General features: G+C 40.3%; 1 protein-coding gene across 3 annotated transcripts in view; it reads right to left on the reverse strand.

Moving 5' to 3' along the window:
- Window positions 1-9,638: 9,638 nt before the first annotated feature.
- The window catches only part of LOC6650954, a 35,888-nt gene continuing 26,786 nt past the window's right edge, over window positions 9,639-18,740 (reverse strand). Inside the window, exons 4-11 of one of the 3 annotated variants that reach the window (XM_023180258.2) lie at window positions 18,379-18,695; window positions 15,184-15,400; window positions 13,848-13,997; window positions 13,582-13,725; window positions 13,009-13,320; window positions 12,279-12,550; window positions 11,909-12,197; window positions 9,639-11,704 (exon numbers count right to left, since the gene is read on the reverse strand). In XM_023180258.2, the coding sequence (XP_023036026.1) occupies window positions 11,502-11,704; window positions 11,909-12,197; window positions 12,279-12,550; window positions 13,009-13,320; window positions 13,582-13,725; window positions 13,848-13,997; window positions 15,184-15,400; window positions 18,379-18,695 (1,904 nt within the window). In that variant the 3' untranslated portion in view covers window positions 9,639-11,501. Of the gene's footprint in view, window positions 11,843-11,908; window positions 12,198-12,278; window positions 12,551-13,008; window positions 13,321-13,581; window positions 13,726-13,847; window positions 13,998-15,183; window positions 15,401-18,378; window positions 18,696-18,740 lie in introns of all 3 variants that reach the window. The other 2 variants (XM_023180257.2, XM_002073837.4) reach the window with 2 other exon arrangements.

Raw genomic sequence — 18,740 nt, forward strand, 5'->3', positions numbered from 1 at the left:
GAACTTTGTCATTGTCATATTGCAGACGGATTAGATTTTCCAACTAAATGAACCAGTGCAATAATAGAACGTGGGTTTTCTTGGTTCATTGAATTAAAATACTTTTACTAAAACAGTCATAAGTGTGCATATAATGACTTACTTACCAAAGTCAATATCAATCAAAAGAAAAGTTAAAAAAGTGTTCTGTATTTTCTAAATACTGACAAAAATTTATTTCCGTTATACAATTTTACTTCGTTTGAACAAAATTAATCATGATGATAATAGCTTTTGTTGTATATTTCCAGTTTGAGTGGGTATTTTTAAAGTGATGTTTTTAAATTGTGCACAACAAATTGCAAATTGTTCGTACATATTTCATTTAATTCGTTTTGTTTATTGTGCAATTCGTGTTTAGAATTTAATGGGTGACCGCAGCAGCAACAGCAGCCGCCGCTGTCGACAGAAATACATAACAAAAGGCCACTCGACAATGTTTACGTGACTGAACTACACTCTAACCAGGACTTGTACTTACTTCTATATATACCCCACACACACAAACACACACGCACACCCACAGAGTCATACGCATATACATTCATATATACATATACATATGTATATATACATACATACATGTAGACAAAGCAGCATAACCTTAATGTGCATGAAAGAGGAGCGCTAGGCAACAAATCAAAGTTTCATTTGTTGCATCTGAAACTTTCAGTACAAATTTTGGGATGCAAATTGCGTGCGGTGTCCTCACAGACACAATACAAGCATACCTAACCCTACAAAAACACACTTAGACATACACAGAGTTAGGTGTACGGCATCTGGATGGGAATCTTAATTGCTTTGGCCCAGTTGGTGGCAAGAGAAGACAATGAGTTGCACTTTTATCTAGAGAGCACCCTTAGGTGCTCCTCTTCTCACATGGCAAAGAAATTTCATAATTTCCGAGCTTAACATATGAGGAGGAAAACCTCAGAGCGTTTCACATTGATGTCTTCTCTCATGGCTCCCTCTGCCGCTGACTCACCGACCGTGATTTGGGCTGCAACCTGAATATCCTGACCGTTTTGACCTTCACAGGAGACGAAATGGCGCTGTTACTGGGTCTGGGTCTTCCCCACAGCAGGCATAAAAGTAAAAACAGAAGACCAAAACGAAAAAACAACAAAAAACCAGGAAAAGAAATGTAATAAAACATAAACAAAAACACTAATAAAAGCTAAATGATATGACCTCTTTCCTGTTGGAGCCTTAGCCATGGCGTAATGCTAAATAAACATTTTTTATTGTAGAATTTCAGGGGTGCTGGGCTTACAGTAGTCAAGTTTCTACCCCTCCCCTTCATTCCATGACACACCATGCCTCATACCAACATTTATGCCGGTGCAACATGTCGTATACGCAATTCTGTGTTTATTGCCTTGTAGCACTTTTACGTTCTCGTCTTAAACCTGTCGTGGTTTGCTGGGCACAACTTGTTGGGCGTGGCAAATGATGACGGTCGCAAGACTGCCAGACCAGTTGAGTGAATTCCACTCCATGTGGCTGGCAGAGGAACAAAGTTGATTGATTACATTGACGGCGACGACGAAAAGCCGTTCTTTGGGGCTTGCTGACGAGTTTGTGGTCAACCGATGATTAACTCAATCTGCGTTTGGTCGCGCCTAATGCGAAGTGAAGTGTCGACTGGTGGCCATCTTCCTCTACCCCAGACCAACATCTGGCATGGCTCGGCAAGGACTCGGCAAGTTGTCAACGTCGTTTCCAGTCCATAGACACAGTTCATAAATAATGCAGTGATGCCAAACCACACATTCATTCATACATGGAACAACAACTAAAGCTAACATATCGTTTGAATGGAGCTGGAGCTGGACCTGGAGCTAGAGAAGTAGAAAACAGACGGACGGCGAAAACAGAGATGGCGAAATGATGGAAGTGTTCTAGAATTTTGCGGGGTCATGCTTGTGTTATTAATTATGCTAACGACAGCATCCAGGCGTGGATCTTATTGTGGCATTTGAAGTAATTATCCGAGGTTAAACTCTCTAGGCATGTGACCCAGCATGAAATCGGAATTGGAATGGGAAGGCGGAGTCGGAAGTCCCCAGCCCGTAGTCCGCAGTCCGTAGTTGGTGCGTGCTGTAGCCAATAAGCAGCAGAACGTGAAACATGCCAAATTGATATTCGACTACAGCTGCCGGCTGACAAGTGCGCATGATGGTCTTGGTCACCCACGAACAAATGTCACTTCTTCATGTCACTCACTATAAATACATACATACATGTGTATTTCTACTGTATTCACCCACTATGCATACATACAAACATATATGTATGTATATATATGCGTTCAGAAGTTTGCGCAATTATCTCGGCAAACAAATTAAATGCACATGCGACTCCTCGTGTCCTTGCGCTTATCCGTGCATTGCACTGCAATTTCAACAGATTGTGCAACGTTTAAGGGAACTTCTGGGCAATGTCTGAATTGTGGCCCCCATTTGGTTTAATAGTTAATTGTCGGAAGTGCATCTGTGAAATGCAGTTGAGCTAGAGTTTAAAGTACAATTTTTAGCGATTTTTCTGATTCTGTGACCTACATTCGTTAAGCCGACTTAATAGCATAGCATTTTTCAATCAATGTCACACGGACACAGACTATTGCCAAAACTTGTTCTAGTAAACTACTCTCTCATCGTATCAAAAGGTAGTTTTACCTATTACCTTGAAGGTGGGTTGAAACGCTGCCACTCTCACTCAGAAGAAGTTAGACAAAGTTCACCTAATTGCCATCAGCAAAAGAGAAATCGAGCAGCTGAATTGCTGCACATCAAAGCATGGAGCAACTAAAGCCAAAGTCAAAAGTGCGTGTATTCAGGAGCTCTTCTCATTTGGCCAGGCCGAATTCTAAGGCTCAGCCAGAGCGTTTCATTGTGCAGAAAATGAAAAGTACGAGCCAACAATAAAGCGTACTATCTTTTCGTTTAACCATCGTGCATCGTGAGGGGAGGTTGGAGTTCATTTGATGAATGTTTTCCATGTTGCAGAGCAAAGCTAATTGACATTTTCTTTGTCTCTTGGTTGAGTACTCGTCTTGCACACCAAAAAGGGGAGGCCAAACATTGCCGATGCAATGAGTTACCAAACGCAATATAGTCAGCAGACTAAAATGTAGAGGACTCTTTCTTTCTATCTCTCTGTCCCTGGTAAATCCCTTGTCACCAAAGAGTGTATTAATTATGGCAAGTTCCCATTCTTGTGTAAAAAGTACTTGCTACCTGACAAAAGTCAGCCCACAACACCAACCAGAAGCAGCAGATGGTGATGATGATAATGATAAACAAAGTCGTTTATTTCATTCTGTTCGCTTTGTCTTAGGACTCTGATATTCTGTGGCTTTTCTAACGTTTACACAAACAGATCGAACAATAGAAAGTAATAATACCGCAGAAATCCAAAAGGAAAATGCCGAAAGACTCTTTGTGTAGTCTTTGTCGCTATGGCAATAAATACAATATACATATACAATGTGCATTTGTATGCGTGTGACAGATAAAAATGTTTGTGTGTGTGCATGTGTATGCATTTAAGTGCATTAACTTACATAGGAAATTCTCAAAGTTTAAAAGTTGTTTTTACTAAATTCAATAAATGTTGAAAAAAAACCCTTAGCAAATTCAAGTTTAATTCTAAAATAAAAATTTTACTATGTTATTGAAAATGGTTTACCAATTGATTATTTTCCAATTCAATCGATTTCAATCAATGTTTTTTTTTTTGTTAATAACTCGATTGATATGCACATGCAAGTATTCATCTATTTACCACAAGTGAAGTTTTCAAATGAATGCAGTGTGCATTCATATAAATTATCAATGTATTCATGGAAAGTTTTCATTTAATCCGAAATGGAAATGTTTTGCCTCACATTAAATACTTATTTTTGTTCAATATTCTTTGAGCAGATTGTTAGGGTGGTAATTCGATAAATATGTATGTAATATTTGTCATAAAAGAAAAGCACTCGACTTAAAACAAACTTATTTTTAATTGTGTGACCTTCTTTATCGGGCCAATGACCGAATTATGGCCCTTATCATTTTAAACAGGGCGCACTTACAATGTCCATATAGTGACCCTCATCAAGCGTTGGCGACCTTTGAACCTGACCTATACGCTAAGCAGTAACAACGTTTCAACTTTTCTTAGTGCCTACGGAAAACACAGCATTTATTTCTGTCGAAAACTTTTCCAAGCAACGTTTCGTCGACGTGCAAAGGAGAAATACTTGGAATACTTTACGACTCTACACACCCTGTAAAAAGGCATTAAAAATTGTTCTCAATATCAACATAGTAGTCTGACACTTTAAAAAACTATTGGATGTATATATTTGTAGCAATTGTTGTAGTACTAGGTATGCAAGAGTCGGGGACACTATTGTGACGGCTCTCTTAAGAGTGAAAGACAAACACAAAAGGCATCTTTCATTTGACCTTTTCTGCTTATGCTGTCCAGGTAAAAAACGAGAAAAATAACAACACATTCACACACATCAGTCTCTTGGCAGACAACTGCCGATTCTTTATATCAGAGAAGACTTGGGATGAGGGAGTCGACTCAAGTAGAGAAAAAAATTAGATAAATTATTTGAACAGCATTCAATTTGCGGCAGAAAGAGGAGCACATGAAATGCAAACACGAAACGTAAACAGCAAAATTTAGGGCTGCGTCTGCAAGGAAAAACGTTGACTGCAATGGAGATGGTGGTCACTAGCCGCTGGCCAGAAAGCAACAGAACCAAAAACAGAGCCAAAGCCTCAGCACGAAAAGAGCGTTCAGAACTTTGGCTTCTGCTCATATTTTATTCAGCAGGAACAAAGGACAACACAAGTGGCTGCTGCGTCTGAGGTTGAGGCGGACAAACTTCTGCAGCTGAGCTTTCTCCATTTTTCTTATGTTTTTTTTTTGCCAGGATACGTTTGCTATATAAAGAGGTGGAGTAGGTATACTACGTACACTTTGTGCTGGTGAAAGTGAAAAAATGATGAGAATAAAGTGCAAATTTACAGCCCGCGGACCGTCAGTCAGTCAGTTAGCCAGTCTTCTTGACCAGCTCCTAGACCTCTGGCCATTGTGTATACTTCCTTTATTTGCATATCTCAGTGCATAGGCACAATGGCTGGGCAAGTGGCTTAGGAGAATTACTTACGCTTTTAATTAATGTTCAGAGTTCTTGGTAATTCCTCTAATTATAAGACTTTAACTACGCATTAAGAACTATTAAGAAACTGGAAATTTCATTTTACTTTTTCCTTTTTATTTTTAAACAGAATGCTCTCAGGTTAGAGGCAGAAAATTGTCCTCCCTTTTCACATATGTTTGTGCATACTGAAAGCGTAATCTATCGGGGAGAAAACCTTTTCAATATCGTTTGATATCTCAATGAACAGTGGCAATCTTAATCGTTTTAGGCTAGGTAAAGGAAGGTCAAAGCCAAAAAATAATCGATTTAACGACTCGCCTATGCAAAGAATGAACAGAATCCATGCCGGCGCTTCCGTGCATGCTAAGCTGTTTTTACTTTTTGCATTATCCAAAACTTTGACAAAGGAACGGAAATTATCATAAATTTCGTTAGATGTAGAAGAACGCCCAGCACAAAATACGCGTGCGAGTGTGAACATCCTAGTGCGACGAGGTGTGTGTGTAAAAAACCGTCTTCTGAATTATCGATTTTCATTTAAGAACATATTAAAGTGCACAAACGTTGGGGTGAAGCCAGGCAAAAGCAAGAATGAAGCCAGTGTGGGAAGCGTCAAGAAGAAGAAGATGAGAGCAAAACTATGATGGTCGACTCTGTTGACGTAATGAAATTCCAGCAAGGTGTTTTGTCTTCTCCATCAAGTGCCAAAATATGCTCGTCATAGACGTCAGCCCGTGAGCCAAAAGTCATCACATGCCTGGCACATAGGACTACATTTGACATTAACAAACTCGAGCAAGAGCAGCAGAAACAGGAGGAGCAGGAGGGGCAGAAGCCGTCCTTAATATTTGTCAGCTCGACACGAGAAGAAATTAATATAATTAACGCTCGGTGTTTCCGACCTTGTTTGCTAGCAGTCACATTTGATGATGTATTCTCCCTAGCTCCCCTGTTAAGTGATGTCGCCTCTTAAAGAGCTTGGCCAACAGAAGCACATGTTAGTGTCTCATCAGCTAAATGTGCAACCATTGGGCTAGAAATGTGGTGACTTGCGTGCGGACGGCCAGCGACCTTGAATCTGGGTACACGCAACAGGATTGCCACAGATTGCGTGATGATGCCACGTAATGGGACCTCTTTCCACGTGGTGCAATCAGAGCAGCACATGCGAGCACATAGTAATTATAGCCCCATGTGGCATGTGGCTGCGAAAAGTTTTGCGAAAAGGGAAAAATAAAGTCGAGTAGTTGCAAAGTTTGTCAGTCACATGAGAAGGAAGGAAAGATACGTAAAAAGAAAGATTGTAAATAGAGCAGGTAAGGGCAGCAGCAGTCGTCCAGTGTTTCTATAAGTCCTTGTCGTAGCAAATTAATTAATAATAGCTGAAACATTAGCTCTAATGAAATTGCACCACAAGTACACAAGTAACTTTCTTTCCCCCCTCCACACACCCACACACACACACACACACACACACACACACACACACTTACCTTTAAGTGGACTTCTTGTACACGTATCTAAGTAATTCAAAGTCGACACGAAAGGTGTAATCTAGCAATCTCACATGATTGCGACAGCATTGTAAATGAATTAAATGTCCATTTGCTGAAAATAGATGATAAATTAATCTATTTGAAGTACTCAAAAATGTATTAAATTTTAATATGCTTTTGTAATCGGCTTATATTCAATGCTGCTGATGATAGTTTTATATTGATGAAGAAATAAATAGATCTTAATGACCCTTTGTCTTTTAAGTTTCAAATGAGATGATAGATTTACTTAGTCTTACTTTGATCTGGCTCTCGTTAAGATTATCATGCCCATGCATTGAAAGGTTTTTATATTTACCGATTTTCTATTTGTTCAAAACTGCTAAAAGCTGTTTTGATGCTCTGCCATTTATTTGCAGCATCTACATTGAAATATGTATCATACGCCCCAATCGTATCCGCTTCTTAACCAAAAGTTTCGACTTAGACCCTTCTGTTCCTTGCTTGTTCCTCATTATTTCAAATCATTTTCAATCACAAGTTAATTACTTGCAATCTAAACCTAAAGGGACCATGGGCGGAACGAAATATAAGTTATGGTTTTGTTATTTTAAGTTAATTTTACATTTATTGTACCCATGTTAATGGACCGCTTGTCCCCATCTATCCATTTTAGGTCGACACTCTTGGTTTTATTTTCAGTCTGAGTCTGAGTCTGAGTCAGAGTCAATGTCTGCGTACCCAGACCCAGATGACTTCTTATGGTTCTTTATTCAACCCAATGCCCATACTCAATGATTGGTTGGCTACTTAGTTGCTGTTGGCTCGCAATAAATATTGATTACAATGGTGTTCGAAACTGTTGTGGGTTTATTTGGCTGAGATGGCTGGCTTAATGTTGCGTTGAAATTCTAATTTATAAACCAATTAGCAGGCAAAGCTCATGGCGTTGCCATAAATTTTCGCTTCCAGCAAATTTAATCAAACAGTTTGCCTCATTTCTTGTGGCACTTGTAACGGGGTTTCACGCCATCTTCTATCTATGCTCCGTCTATATATGTATCCATGTATTTATGCTCTTTGACTATTGCCAAAAACTACAAGCATATTAATTTGCGTGTTGTCTCTCTAGAGATGTACTTGTATGTCTAGTATACGTACGTATATAAGTAAATAAGTTGATTTTGTTCATGGTTCGTTAAATTGGATTCGTTTTACATAAACAAAATTAGTTCTATGAACTTTTGCAAGGACCAACTTATCTATATGTGCACACATATGTTTACATGTATGCGTATGTTTCTCAGAGCACTCTAATTAAAGAAACAAGTACTTGAGCAGATTAAGTTGTTCCATTTAATATGATAATACATATGTAGTCCCTTTCCAATTTTATCTCTGCATGAGCTGTGCCTAAAAGGGTCATCTTGGAGTATAAGCTTATCAATTATCATCATTTTTTTAAAAATAACTTTATCTGCAATTCTCTTACCTTTCAAGTCCGTGTTACATAGTAATACACACTGTTCATGTAATTATATTTTTCATTTATTAATTCCTTTAAAATGAAACGTATAAAAGGTACAGTACATAAGAGGAAAAGAGAACCAAATGCTTTTCACAGATTACCTACAGTTTAAACTTAATTCTATGCTCAACTTTTCTTTCATTTTATTTTCCAGATTTTCCATTCAACTGTTTTATGTATGTAGTAGTAGTTGTAATAGTAGGTAAGTATGTATGCATGTATTTATCTATATATAAGTATTTTTACTTTCACTGAATTTTCTTCATTTTCTTTTTTCGTTTTTTTTTTTGGCCCTTGCTAACTGTTACAGTTGCACAAGGCGATTTGGGTTGGTGGTTGTGGGGGTTTGGGGGGAGGGGGTTGGACTTGCTTATGGTGCTTCCATTTACAACATACATACATAGTTCTGATGAGTATTTTTTTTTTCTTTTTTCATAATTCATTTTTTTTCCTCTTACATTTTTGAGTTTGCTTAAATTTTTTGATTCACGAATAAGAGTAATTCATTTAGCGCTTTAGCGCATTGCTTAAATTTGATGTCACATGAATACTATTCATTTATATATATACAATTGAGTTTTATGCATTACCGTTCGTTTAATAGTTATTTATTAATTGAATCAACCAGCCGCCAAATAAACAATCCGACTTTTATTTCGATGCTATACTACTAACGAATCTCGGAATGCAGTTAGACCAATTTAAATGATTAATTCGACTTTGTGTCAAGTAACTTTTTGTGGCAACTATGCGGCTGGCCAATTGTACATTCTATTTTCTCAAGAGGATTCTATTACTATGCTTGTGATATTTACATTTTTTGGCTAATTGAGAAAAGTACCAATGTACTTTTAGTTATTTTAATTTGGCCTATGGGCTGTGTATGTACAGTTTGTTCCTATTGCATACGCCTACGATTAAAAATACATCATACACACTTAAATGCTAATTAGGAAGGCACTTGACATTTAAAATGAAAATCCCAAAACTGAACCACACATGTTGAAAAATCGAGAGAGACAGAGAGAGAGAGAGAGTATGGTATAACCAAAAAGCGAATATTTCAATAATTAAATGAAAACTATAAATATTTGGACTTTTTAAAGGATTACACAAACCGCGAAAATATACAGAAACATATTTAATAATAGAAAATGATTTTCCAATTATATCGAGAATGTTCGTTTATTGCATTTTGCATACAATTTAGCGTTAATGCCTTAAAAGAGCTTGTTAAGAATCACGGGAAAGAAGAAGTGAATTAGTTAAAATGGGTCGACATAAATCAGAAAGCAAACGAGAAGTTGTCATAAAATGTAATCCATATTTAAAAATTTTTCAATTTTATTATGAATAATTTAACTCTGTTAACAGAGATTTAACACTCATAGAATTTATTTTATTTATATTTAAGGAAATTCTTGGTAATGATAAATTAACAATTTGGCCATTTAAAAACTCATCATGCTTTGTGGGATTTATTTATTTAAAAAATTTGGCCTAAATTTGTGAGATAAAATCATCTTTAATATATTCTTAAGCCTCTTACACGAGCTGCAACAAGTTCTTGAACAATAAAAATTATAATCTTTCTATTTCCTAAAACTATCTTTGAGTGAAACTTAATCTATACTAGAAATGTGGCCTAATCTGTTCAGAATTAGCGTGGCATGGTCTTACAGATATCAACAAGCAAATACATACTAACAAGCACACACAAATTGTACACACTTACACACACACATAATCGTTGATTTACCTTAGCACGTATGAGCAATCCATTAGCCTAGTTGGCCAGGCCTCTATCTCGCTCGTGCCCTTGTAGCCACACAACATGCAGCCTTTTGGGCCCAATAATGCCGGATATTAATTACGTTCATCCAAACGTACATTTGTACAGCATTAATCTGAAACACACACTAAATTGTAGACTCGCACGCGTTCGTCAAATCGCTCATGGAACATGTTATGTTATGATGGGACCAGACTAGACCTAGGCCGGATTGTCAGACTCCCCAATAAAGTATTTACATGCCTCAGCGCCTTAAACAGGCATACACGCACACACACACACGCAAGCAAGGGGCGGAGTAAGAGGAGGAGGAAGTTCCTCCCTGCATATGTTACGACAGTTATGAAGATTCGTGTTTTGTTTACTCAAATTCGTGAGGGAAAATTGAAAGTAGACAGAGAGAGAGAGGGAGAGAGAAGGAATTCGTTGTTCTACGTCTGCCCGGATATACAACGAAACCGTACATACATACATACTTATATGATATGGTGGTATTTGTCTTAGCAATGGCATCGTCCTTGCACTGCCAACCCATTAGTTACTCCAGCCCGTGTCCTGTGGCTGCTCCTCCTCTTAGGCCGTTGTCTGAATTTGTTTGCTTGATGTACGATATAGTACACATAATCTGTGTGTATCTCGTAGTATGTGTGTGTGTGTGTGTGTGTGTCTGTGTTGATGCCTATTTGTAGGCAATGTGTTTATGTTTATGGTTGTCTTTACATTATTGATAACATTAAATGAGCCCCACGCAATTTACTTTCACTTATTGGGTATGAACAGGAAGTCATTATTCAAACAAGATAGACAGACTTTTTGGTGACACATTCACACAGACTTGCACACATACACATACACAAATTTTTGCTTTTTGATGCAATGCCGCTGAAAGTTAACATATATTTACAAGAATCTGGAGTAGATAACCACGCTAATACATGGAATGGGGTGAGGGACACTTGGCTTTAACATAATTCAAGAACTTATCTACCTTGACTACGGGAGCTACGAGTTTGGCGACTTTCTGAGAATTAACCTACAATTGTTTATGTATCAGTTTCATTCATTAGGTATTTACATTTACCGGAAGCTCGTCCATATTTAAAAACAGCTCGTCCATCCTCTGGCAGACATCCAAAGGCGGTTGAGATGGGAGGGGGGTGTAGGATGGAGCGCCTCTTACCCTTAGTACTGCTGCTGCCCACAGGAAGAGGTGGCTGCGTTGGGGTTTGGGCTTGTGCCCATCTGATTCATATTGTCGTTGGTGCTCAGAGCAATTTCAATTATTGCTGCTTTTGGTGGCTAGGGCCCAGGATCAGGTTTTACAACCGATGCCGAAGTGGAGTCCTCAAACGATGCAGCAGCTGCCTGATGTGTTGGCGGCAACTTATCTATGGCTTGGCTAACGGGCTTGGGGGAAGTGACCGCAACGTTTATGGATGTGGTATACACATGAGGCTCGCAATCTAGCGTGCTCTGTCATCCGTAGTAGTATTGTGACCCAACAGCCACACCGGTTGATAAGGTGCGTGGAGCAGTGCCGTCATAGGATAGCTGTTGCTGAAGCATCGGCTGTTTGGTCCGCCGCAGTGTTGAGGTGCCTGGCAGAGGTACATGGCTTAATGGTTGCATAGCCAATGGTGATGCCATTTGCTGGGCAGGAGGATGTGCTGGTGAGCCGCCTGCCAAAGAGGAAGGTGGCGTTGGCGTGTTATTTGGTCTTTGTAGAACGCTCATGCTCTCGGCGTTAATAATGTAACCGCCGCGAATTGTGGGCGCCGTTGTGTATTGGGCCAGTGAAGTTATAGGTACCATAGTGCCTACATAGGATTGGATCAAGGGAGGAATTGTGGACGTAGCATTCGTGGCATGCATAAAATACTTACTTATTGCGCTGCTTCCAGGTAGACCTGCTCCGGTTGCATTGCTACCGATCACAATGGCCGGTGTTAGGATACCAGCAACTGTACCCTGATTTACACCACCAGGACTACTTGTTGCCACAAAGGTTCCCGACGAGATGCCGATTACATCTGGTGATTGTCGCGCTCCCACTATTAGAGGATTGGCAATTAAACTAGTTGCAGGGCCAGGTCCACCACCAGCAGGTGTCATTTGGCTGGGTGCTAGACTGGCATACATGCCACCTCCTGGCGTCACATAGTTTACGTAATTCTGTAGAATCCACTGATTAGATACGCAACCCACAGAAAAAGAGAGGGAGAGAGGAAAAACCCTGGCATGGAATAAACTTACCTCATTTTTGGAGACACTCGGCACTGGCAGCGGAGTGGTCAAATCGATATCGGCATCTATTTCAGAGATTGTATCATTGAACCCACTGGGTATTGTTGTCTCGTCGCCAATGCCACCGCCTCCACCACATTTCGTGGAGGAGTTTGAGTGCGTATCACTGCTGAGACTGCGTCGTTTCTGCAGTACCAGTTTTGTGGCCACAATAACAATGGAGCAGAGGACTCCCAGCGAACCGATGATTAGCAGATACAAATAGAGCCGCTCTTGGTCATCTGTGAGGACAAAGCAATGGAATGGATCCATTTAAATACGTAAACTAAAGCCCCGCAAAAATTAAAACAAAGAATTTGTGAGACGAACGTGTGTAGCAGTAGGTATTTGGACTAGGATTTTCAAACACACAGACTTGAGAGCAACGGGCATTGGCATTAAAGTTGAATATTGTTTGCAAATCAGATTTGGTTACTTTGAAATGTCTGCGACATCTTTTGCTACAATAAGCATGAGACGGCTCTAGTGGGATTACGTCTACGCTGCTGTCATTGTCATTCACAAAAGCTTTGGCTACAGTTCACAGTCCGAGTTTGCAGATGCTGGCAGTGTGTTTATTTATGTTTCGTATTATGCCAAATGAAGCCCGACTGGGCGTTAAGAGTCACCGCTCTGGCTTGGTCTGGTTTGGTCTGGTTTGGTCTGGTCTGGTCTGTTAGTTTTTAAAGAATGGCCTTACCCTCCAGACTTAAGTCTGCGCTGTGCGTCATTACAGGATTGACGCCACTGCCATTCACATCTGTGTCTGCTGAGCCGTTTGTCATGGTGCGATTGCCCGATGGATTGGTGCTGGTACCCGAACTAGTATTATTGCCGCCTGTCGCATTACGACGACCCGTTGCTGTGGTGTTACTATACAGTTTTGGTATCGCCTCAGACTCCTTGTAGATCAACTCATCATCGTACAGGTCGTTTATGTCGCCTTCGAAGTCGTCCGATTCGTCGGGCTCCACCTCAGATTCGTTGCTTTCCTTCAGGACTTGCTTGGGTACTGGAAAACAAAGACATAGAATGGCGGTCTAAGTGACGCACATAAATCAAGCGGCCAAGTCAGCAAGCACAGCATGGGCACAAGCACGGGCACGGGCACGGGTATCGGGCCCTTGGCAACAGGCATCAATCTTGTGCACTGACGCGCGATGCGATGCGCCAACAATGGCCATGCTCTAAATCACCCTGAGTGGCAGGTGACCCCCTGCCCCATCCATTCTCCTCGCAATGCTCCCGTTTTTATCCCAAAAACCCTACTCACCGCATGTGTAAACAACCTTCAAATACATTCGCGAGTTTGGCTGGCATGGGGAGCCAAAGGTATTTGCGTCAGCTGCCAAGTTGCAGCGTCTTCGGCCGTGGCAGATTTGCATGACGGTCTCGGTGGCATATGAGGCCAGGCATGCTGTGAGGGATAAGTTAAAGTTAAGTAAATTGCAAGTTGCAGACTAAAATCGGTGTCAATATCGAGGTCATTGTAATGATTGATGCGTAGACCTCATGACCCCTCTTCTCCTGTAAACTTACTTTCTTCGCGAACGCCTTGAGGTTGAGGGCACTGAATACTCTCGTACTCTGTACGTCCGAAACTGGCACTGTAGACCGCAATTCGCGAATATGGATTGCACTCCAGTTGGGCGACGTCGTTCGTGCATGCCACTTTACTTCGAAACTCATCTGCGGAAATAAAAAAAAACACACACACACACTTAGTTAGAAAAGTTATATCCAAAAGGGAGAGACAAGACCCGCTTCTTTTCAACAAAAATTCAGATGAGTAGGTAATGGAAAAAGTTTCTCTTATTGCTGTGACATAATAAACTAGCGTCTTGTCCTGTTATCCACGAGCATTCGCCCGTAGTCTCATTAGTGGAATAAACATTGATTCGTAGCAAATTGGCTTTTTTGTTCGTCGAGCCATTCAGGCATTGAGTAATCATTGAATTGGCTGGGAGTTCCACGACTGTTGGCACTATCCAAGCCTTGCTAGCGATAATGTCGCATTGAGTACACCAATCACCGACTTTGGCGCTTTGTAATTGAAAGTCACGGGCTTTTCCACTGCATCTGACTTGAATGTGTTCGCCGCTCGTTTCAGTCGCTTCATTTTGCTTGTTTCGATAATGGCTCTGAAATTCAAATGCTCGTACAACAAGAGGGGTGGGGGGAGGGGATTGGCGAACATTTGTTGCAATTTTCAAGTACCCCAACGTGCGCTGCAACGTTGAAAGTTAATTTTGTGTCATCGAAGTTTTTCGTGTGGCACAAGGCACGTCCACAGGCGAATAATCGGAGAGTAGTAGTTGGAGGTCGCTTCCGTCTCCAAACTCGCTTGTTTGCAATTGTGTTACTTTGCCTTGTTGCCTGTCGATACATATGTACATATACACATACTTATACTACCATGGGACTACCCATCCTCACGCCAAACTTTCACCCATTCAGCCCCACTATGCTCTCATTCCACCTGAATGGATTTTTGGAACGCACGACAGAGCGCCAAACTTGTTGTAGATGTGCCAGCCGGCAAGTTTGGCCAGCATTTGAACTACAAAATATTATCCAATATTATCCACCCTCCACCCATCTGATTCCCCGACAGCTGTCGAAAAGGAGTAAAGGAAGCGCTCAGAGCTACTATTTTTTAGCCTATATAACCCACGGTCCGAAACTGTTGTTAAACTTATTCAACTGGACGGTTATGTGTTGATATCGGCTGTCGGGTATACTCTGTTCCCCAAAAACCACTATGGCTTGTTTCTCTGCCAGAGAGGTATCGATTCGCTCACTCGGTTGCTGCCAAGCGGCGAATAGACTTTACTAAATTGAACAAAACTAGTCTGTGTTTTTCTTTCTGACTTACATGGACGGCACTTGTAGGCAACTTCGACGATTTTCCTACGTTTGGGGCAGGGGTCGTTGCTGATTGCATTTGAGCTGGCGGTGCTGCTGTGATAGCTGCTGGTGCCGGATGAGTCGCCCACTCCGCTGGCACCCAGTCCATAAAATTGAGGAGAGCCGTGAAATTTGCAATGCTTCTTCTTCTGGCAAGCTTCAACAACCGTCTGTAGTAGCGAATACTGAAAATAAAGGACCAAGAAGGAATATCGTGCATTAGTTGTATTTTAGCAGTCGTTTTTCTCAAAAGGTGAATGTGCATGTCCTTGTATGTGTGTGTGTGTGTGTTAGTATGGCACTTGTGCGCAAAGAGAAAACTCGCAAAATTCGCCCAGAAGCTGTGCGGAAATTGTAAACTTCACAAATTGAAATAAAATATTTGCTTACAAAATGTAATTGAAGAGTTCCCGTTTAAATTGTATGCCGTTTGACATAACAAGAAAAAATGAAAGGAAATTAGCAAATAGTTTTCACCAACATTCAACGTGCAGATCGGAATATTATATAGTAGAACTCCCATATTAACGCTACAGTTACTTAGTTCGTTATATTCGGCGATTATTATTTAAAAATCCTTTGAAATTTGCCATTCAATTAGATTCAGAAAATAATTAACAATTAAAACTTACTAACTGAGGTTGAAATGAAAATGAAGTAAGTAAGTCGTCTCGCCGACTTGGGTATACCATACACCAGGTGAAACAAATATTTAAAATTTCGAAAACCAAATGTATGTCTATTAAATTGTTTTAACATGCCTCATACCATATGCTATCTCGCTCACTCTACAAACACACGAGCACTCTAGCGCCGCCACTAGCCTACGGCCAATTCTGCCCTTATGGATCGCGTAGCAAAATACGTTCATACGTATATTTTGTATGTTTCTAGTCCGATTTTAATCAAATTTGGTAGTTTGATAGAAATAGATAAGATTTATTAGTCTGCCAAATTTGATCGCGATGGTCAAAAAATTGCAAGAGTCAATCGGTTTTTTCTAAATTATGGAGGCGGAAGTGGGCGTGGCAACATATTAAAATATATGTATTCTGCGCGCATACTAAGCCAATATACATACTAAATTTGGTGACTTTAGCTTTGTTAGTTTTCGAGAAAATCAGTTTTGTTTAATTTGCGGGGGCGGAAATGGGCGTGGCAAATTTTTTAAATAGTCAATATCTGCGCGTGTATTAAGGTAGTTTACATACCAAATTTAATGTCGGTAGCTTTCATAGTTTTTAAGAAAATCAGAGTTATGTAAATTCCGGGGGCGGAAGGGGGCGTGGCAAAAAGTTAGAACAATTATTTTCTGCGCGCTTACTTAACAAGTATATAACCCAAATTTGATGTCTCTATCTGCCATACTTTTTAAGAAAAACAGTTTTATGTAAATTCCGGGGGCGATAAGCGTACATACTACACGAGACTGCATACCAAATTTGGTGGTTCTAGCTCTTATAGTCTCCGAGATCTAGGTGTTCATACGGATGGACGGACGGACGGACGGACGGACAGACGGACATGGCTAGATCGACTCGGTTTTTGATCCTGATCAAGAATATATATACTTTGTGGGGTCGGAGATGCTTCCTTCTGCCTGTTACATACATTTTGGCGACTTTAATATACCATTTCACCCTATGGATGTATGGTATAAATATATAAACTGTGGAAACCCAAATCAATTTCTGATTTAATATTTATTATTTGCAAAATCATTTCAGCAACCTATTGATTCCAAGATTGCCTCAATACAAATGATACTTTGTCTTGGCGCAATTAAATCAATCAAGAGAAAGGCTGACCTTAAATGATCGAAAATTATTGGCATTTATGAAATTATATTATTCCACTTTGATTGATAAATAATTAAAATCATACGTTCAATTAACTTTAAGATAATACAACACAAAGACGTTCTTAATTGAGCTTAAATGGGATAGCAAATTTTGTATTTAAAAATAAATTTAATAATTAACTGCATTTAGTTTTGAAATGAAACATGAACTTCAACTCATTTCAGTGCACAGTCAAAGAAGAGCTTTTCGCAATTAGTTCCCTGTTCCGTTCTCGTCTATTCAATCAAACGTCCCATTGTTGCTAACGATGTGCATTTTTCACTTAAATACGTTGTCCGACTTGTTTACCATTTGTGTATTTTGTGCATGCAAACGATGAGATTCTATTTCTGCTGACTAACAAACGTCCAGGGGCCAGAGAATCAGGTTTTGGACTGACTGAAAGACTGAAAGACTGGTGTCTGGTGTTGGGGTTTGTTCCTGGTGCGTTTTAATCCGCAAGGCAAGTGTATATACTGTTTAAATTCAACTTATTTTCCACTATCTTGTGTTGACAGCAGTATCCGCCTTGCTGGCCGTAGTGAGGCTTTGGTGCCTTAACACGATTTAAAATGTTGCTGTGCCCGACTGATTGCGATACACAGAGCAGGCAGAAAGCGTCAACAAAAAACAGCCGTTCGAACAATGAAGACTGGGAAACAAAAACGATGCGACAAATGATGTGCTGTGGTAGCCATTTTGAGCGCCACGCTGGCACGGCATGGCGGGAGCAACTGTGTTTCGTTTGTTGTCGGCCTAATGATACCCCAAGGGACGTGATGGAATCCTCACAGGCACAGCGGGGGTAGACTGTAGACGGTGGCTGCGGGGCGGTGGGCTGGTCTCATTGACTTGGCTTGACAGGAAGGCAACTTTTGGCCTTCGTCAATATTTAGGGATTCCTTAGTGGCCCGGGATAGGCTGAGCTATATCTTAACTCTACTGCCTTTTGGCATTTGTCTGTAGGTTATCTCTCTGTCTCTCCTAAGGGCATCTATACACCAAGGCATATTAAAATCAAAAAGCTTTCATTCTTACATTGTTTTCCCCTTTTTTTTGAATTTTCTTTGAATTTAAATTCGCCTCGATAGCTGACAGTCGGCATTTATTGGTTAAAACGATGTTTGGTAATGCGGCAAAAGGAAACCGACATGTTTAATGAACTGGAATCGAAATTTGGAATGTAGCAAATTGCCTCCTGTCATTCCATTAAATGTCTGTACGACGACGATCACCGAAACGGAAATACATTTCTATTGTTGTTAACACTTTGTTTTAAAGACACATGTTCAAATTGAAAGAGCTTTTTTTTTTTTACTTACCTGTAAGGCATTTGGCCACATGCAATTTTCAGGTGAATTGTCACCATTTAATTCAGAGTTCTGAGTCTCTGATGTGGAACTTGTTGCTGCTGTGTCAGAGTTAGTTGCACTTGCACTAGTACTTGTGCTTGTTGCCACTTCGGGAGGCACTCCCATGGCAAAGCCATATCCGTAGCCACCATTTACGTATCGATTGGCCGGAACTTTCTGTGACGTTGAACCGAATATGGAGCCACGCAATAGAATCTTCGGCTTGCCCCGTATCTCCGGTGTAGGGGCACCAGAAACGGGACACAATTCCTCGATACTGTAGCCATCTGAAACGTATGCATGACCAAAAGGCAAAGGACTCGTATGTAAGT

This window comes from Drosophila willistoni, chromosome 3R, assembly GCF_018902025.1.
Source record: "Drosophila willistoni isolate 14030-0811.24 chromosome 3R, UCI_dwil_1.1, whole genome shotgun sequence".
In the NCBI taxonomy this organism is placed as follows: Eukaryota; Metazoa; Arthropoda; class Insecta; order Diptera; family Drosophilidae; genus Drosophila; species Drosophila willistoni.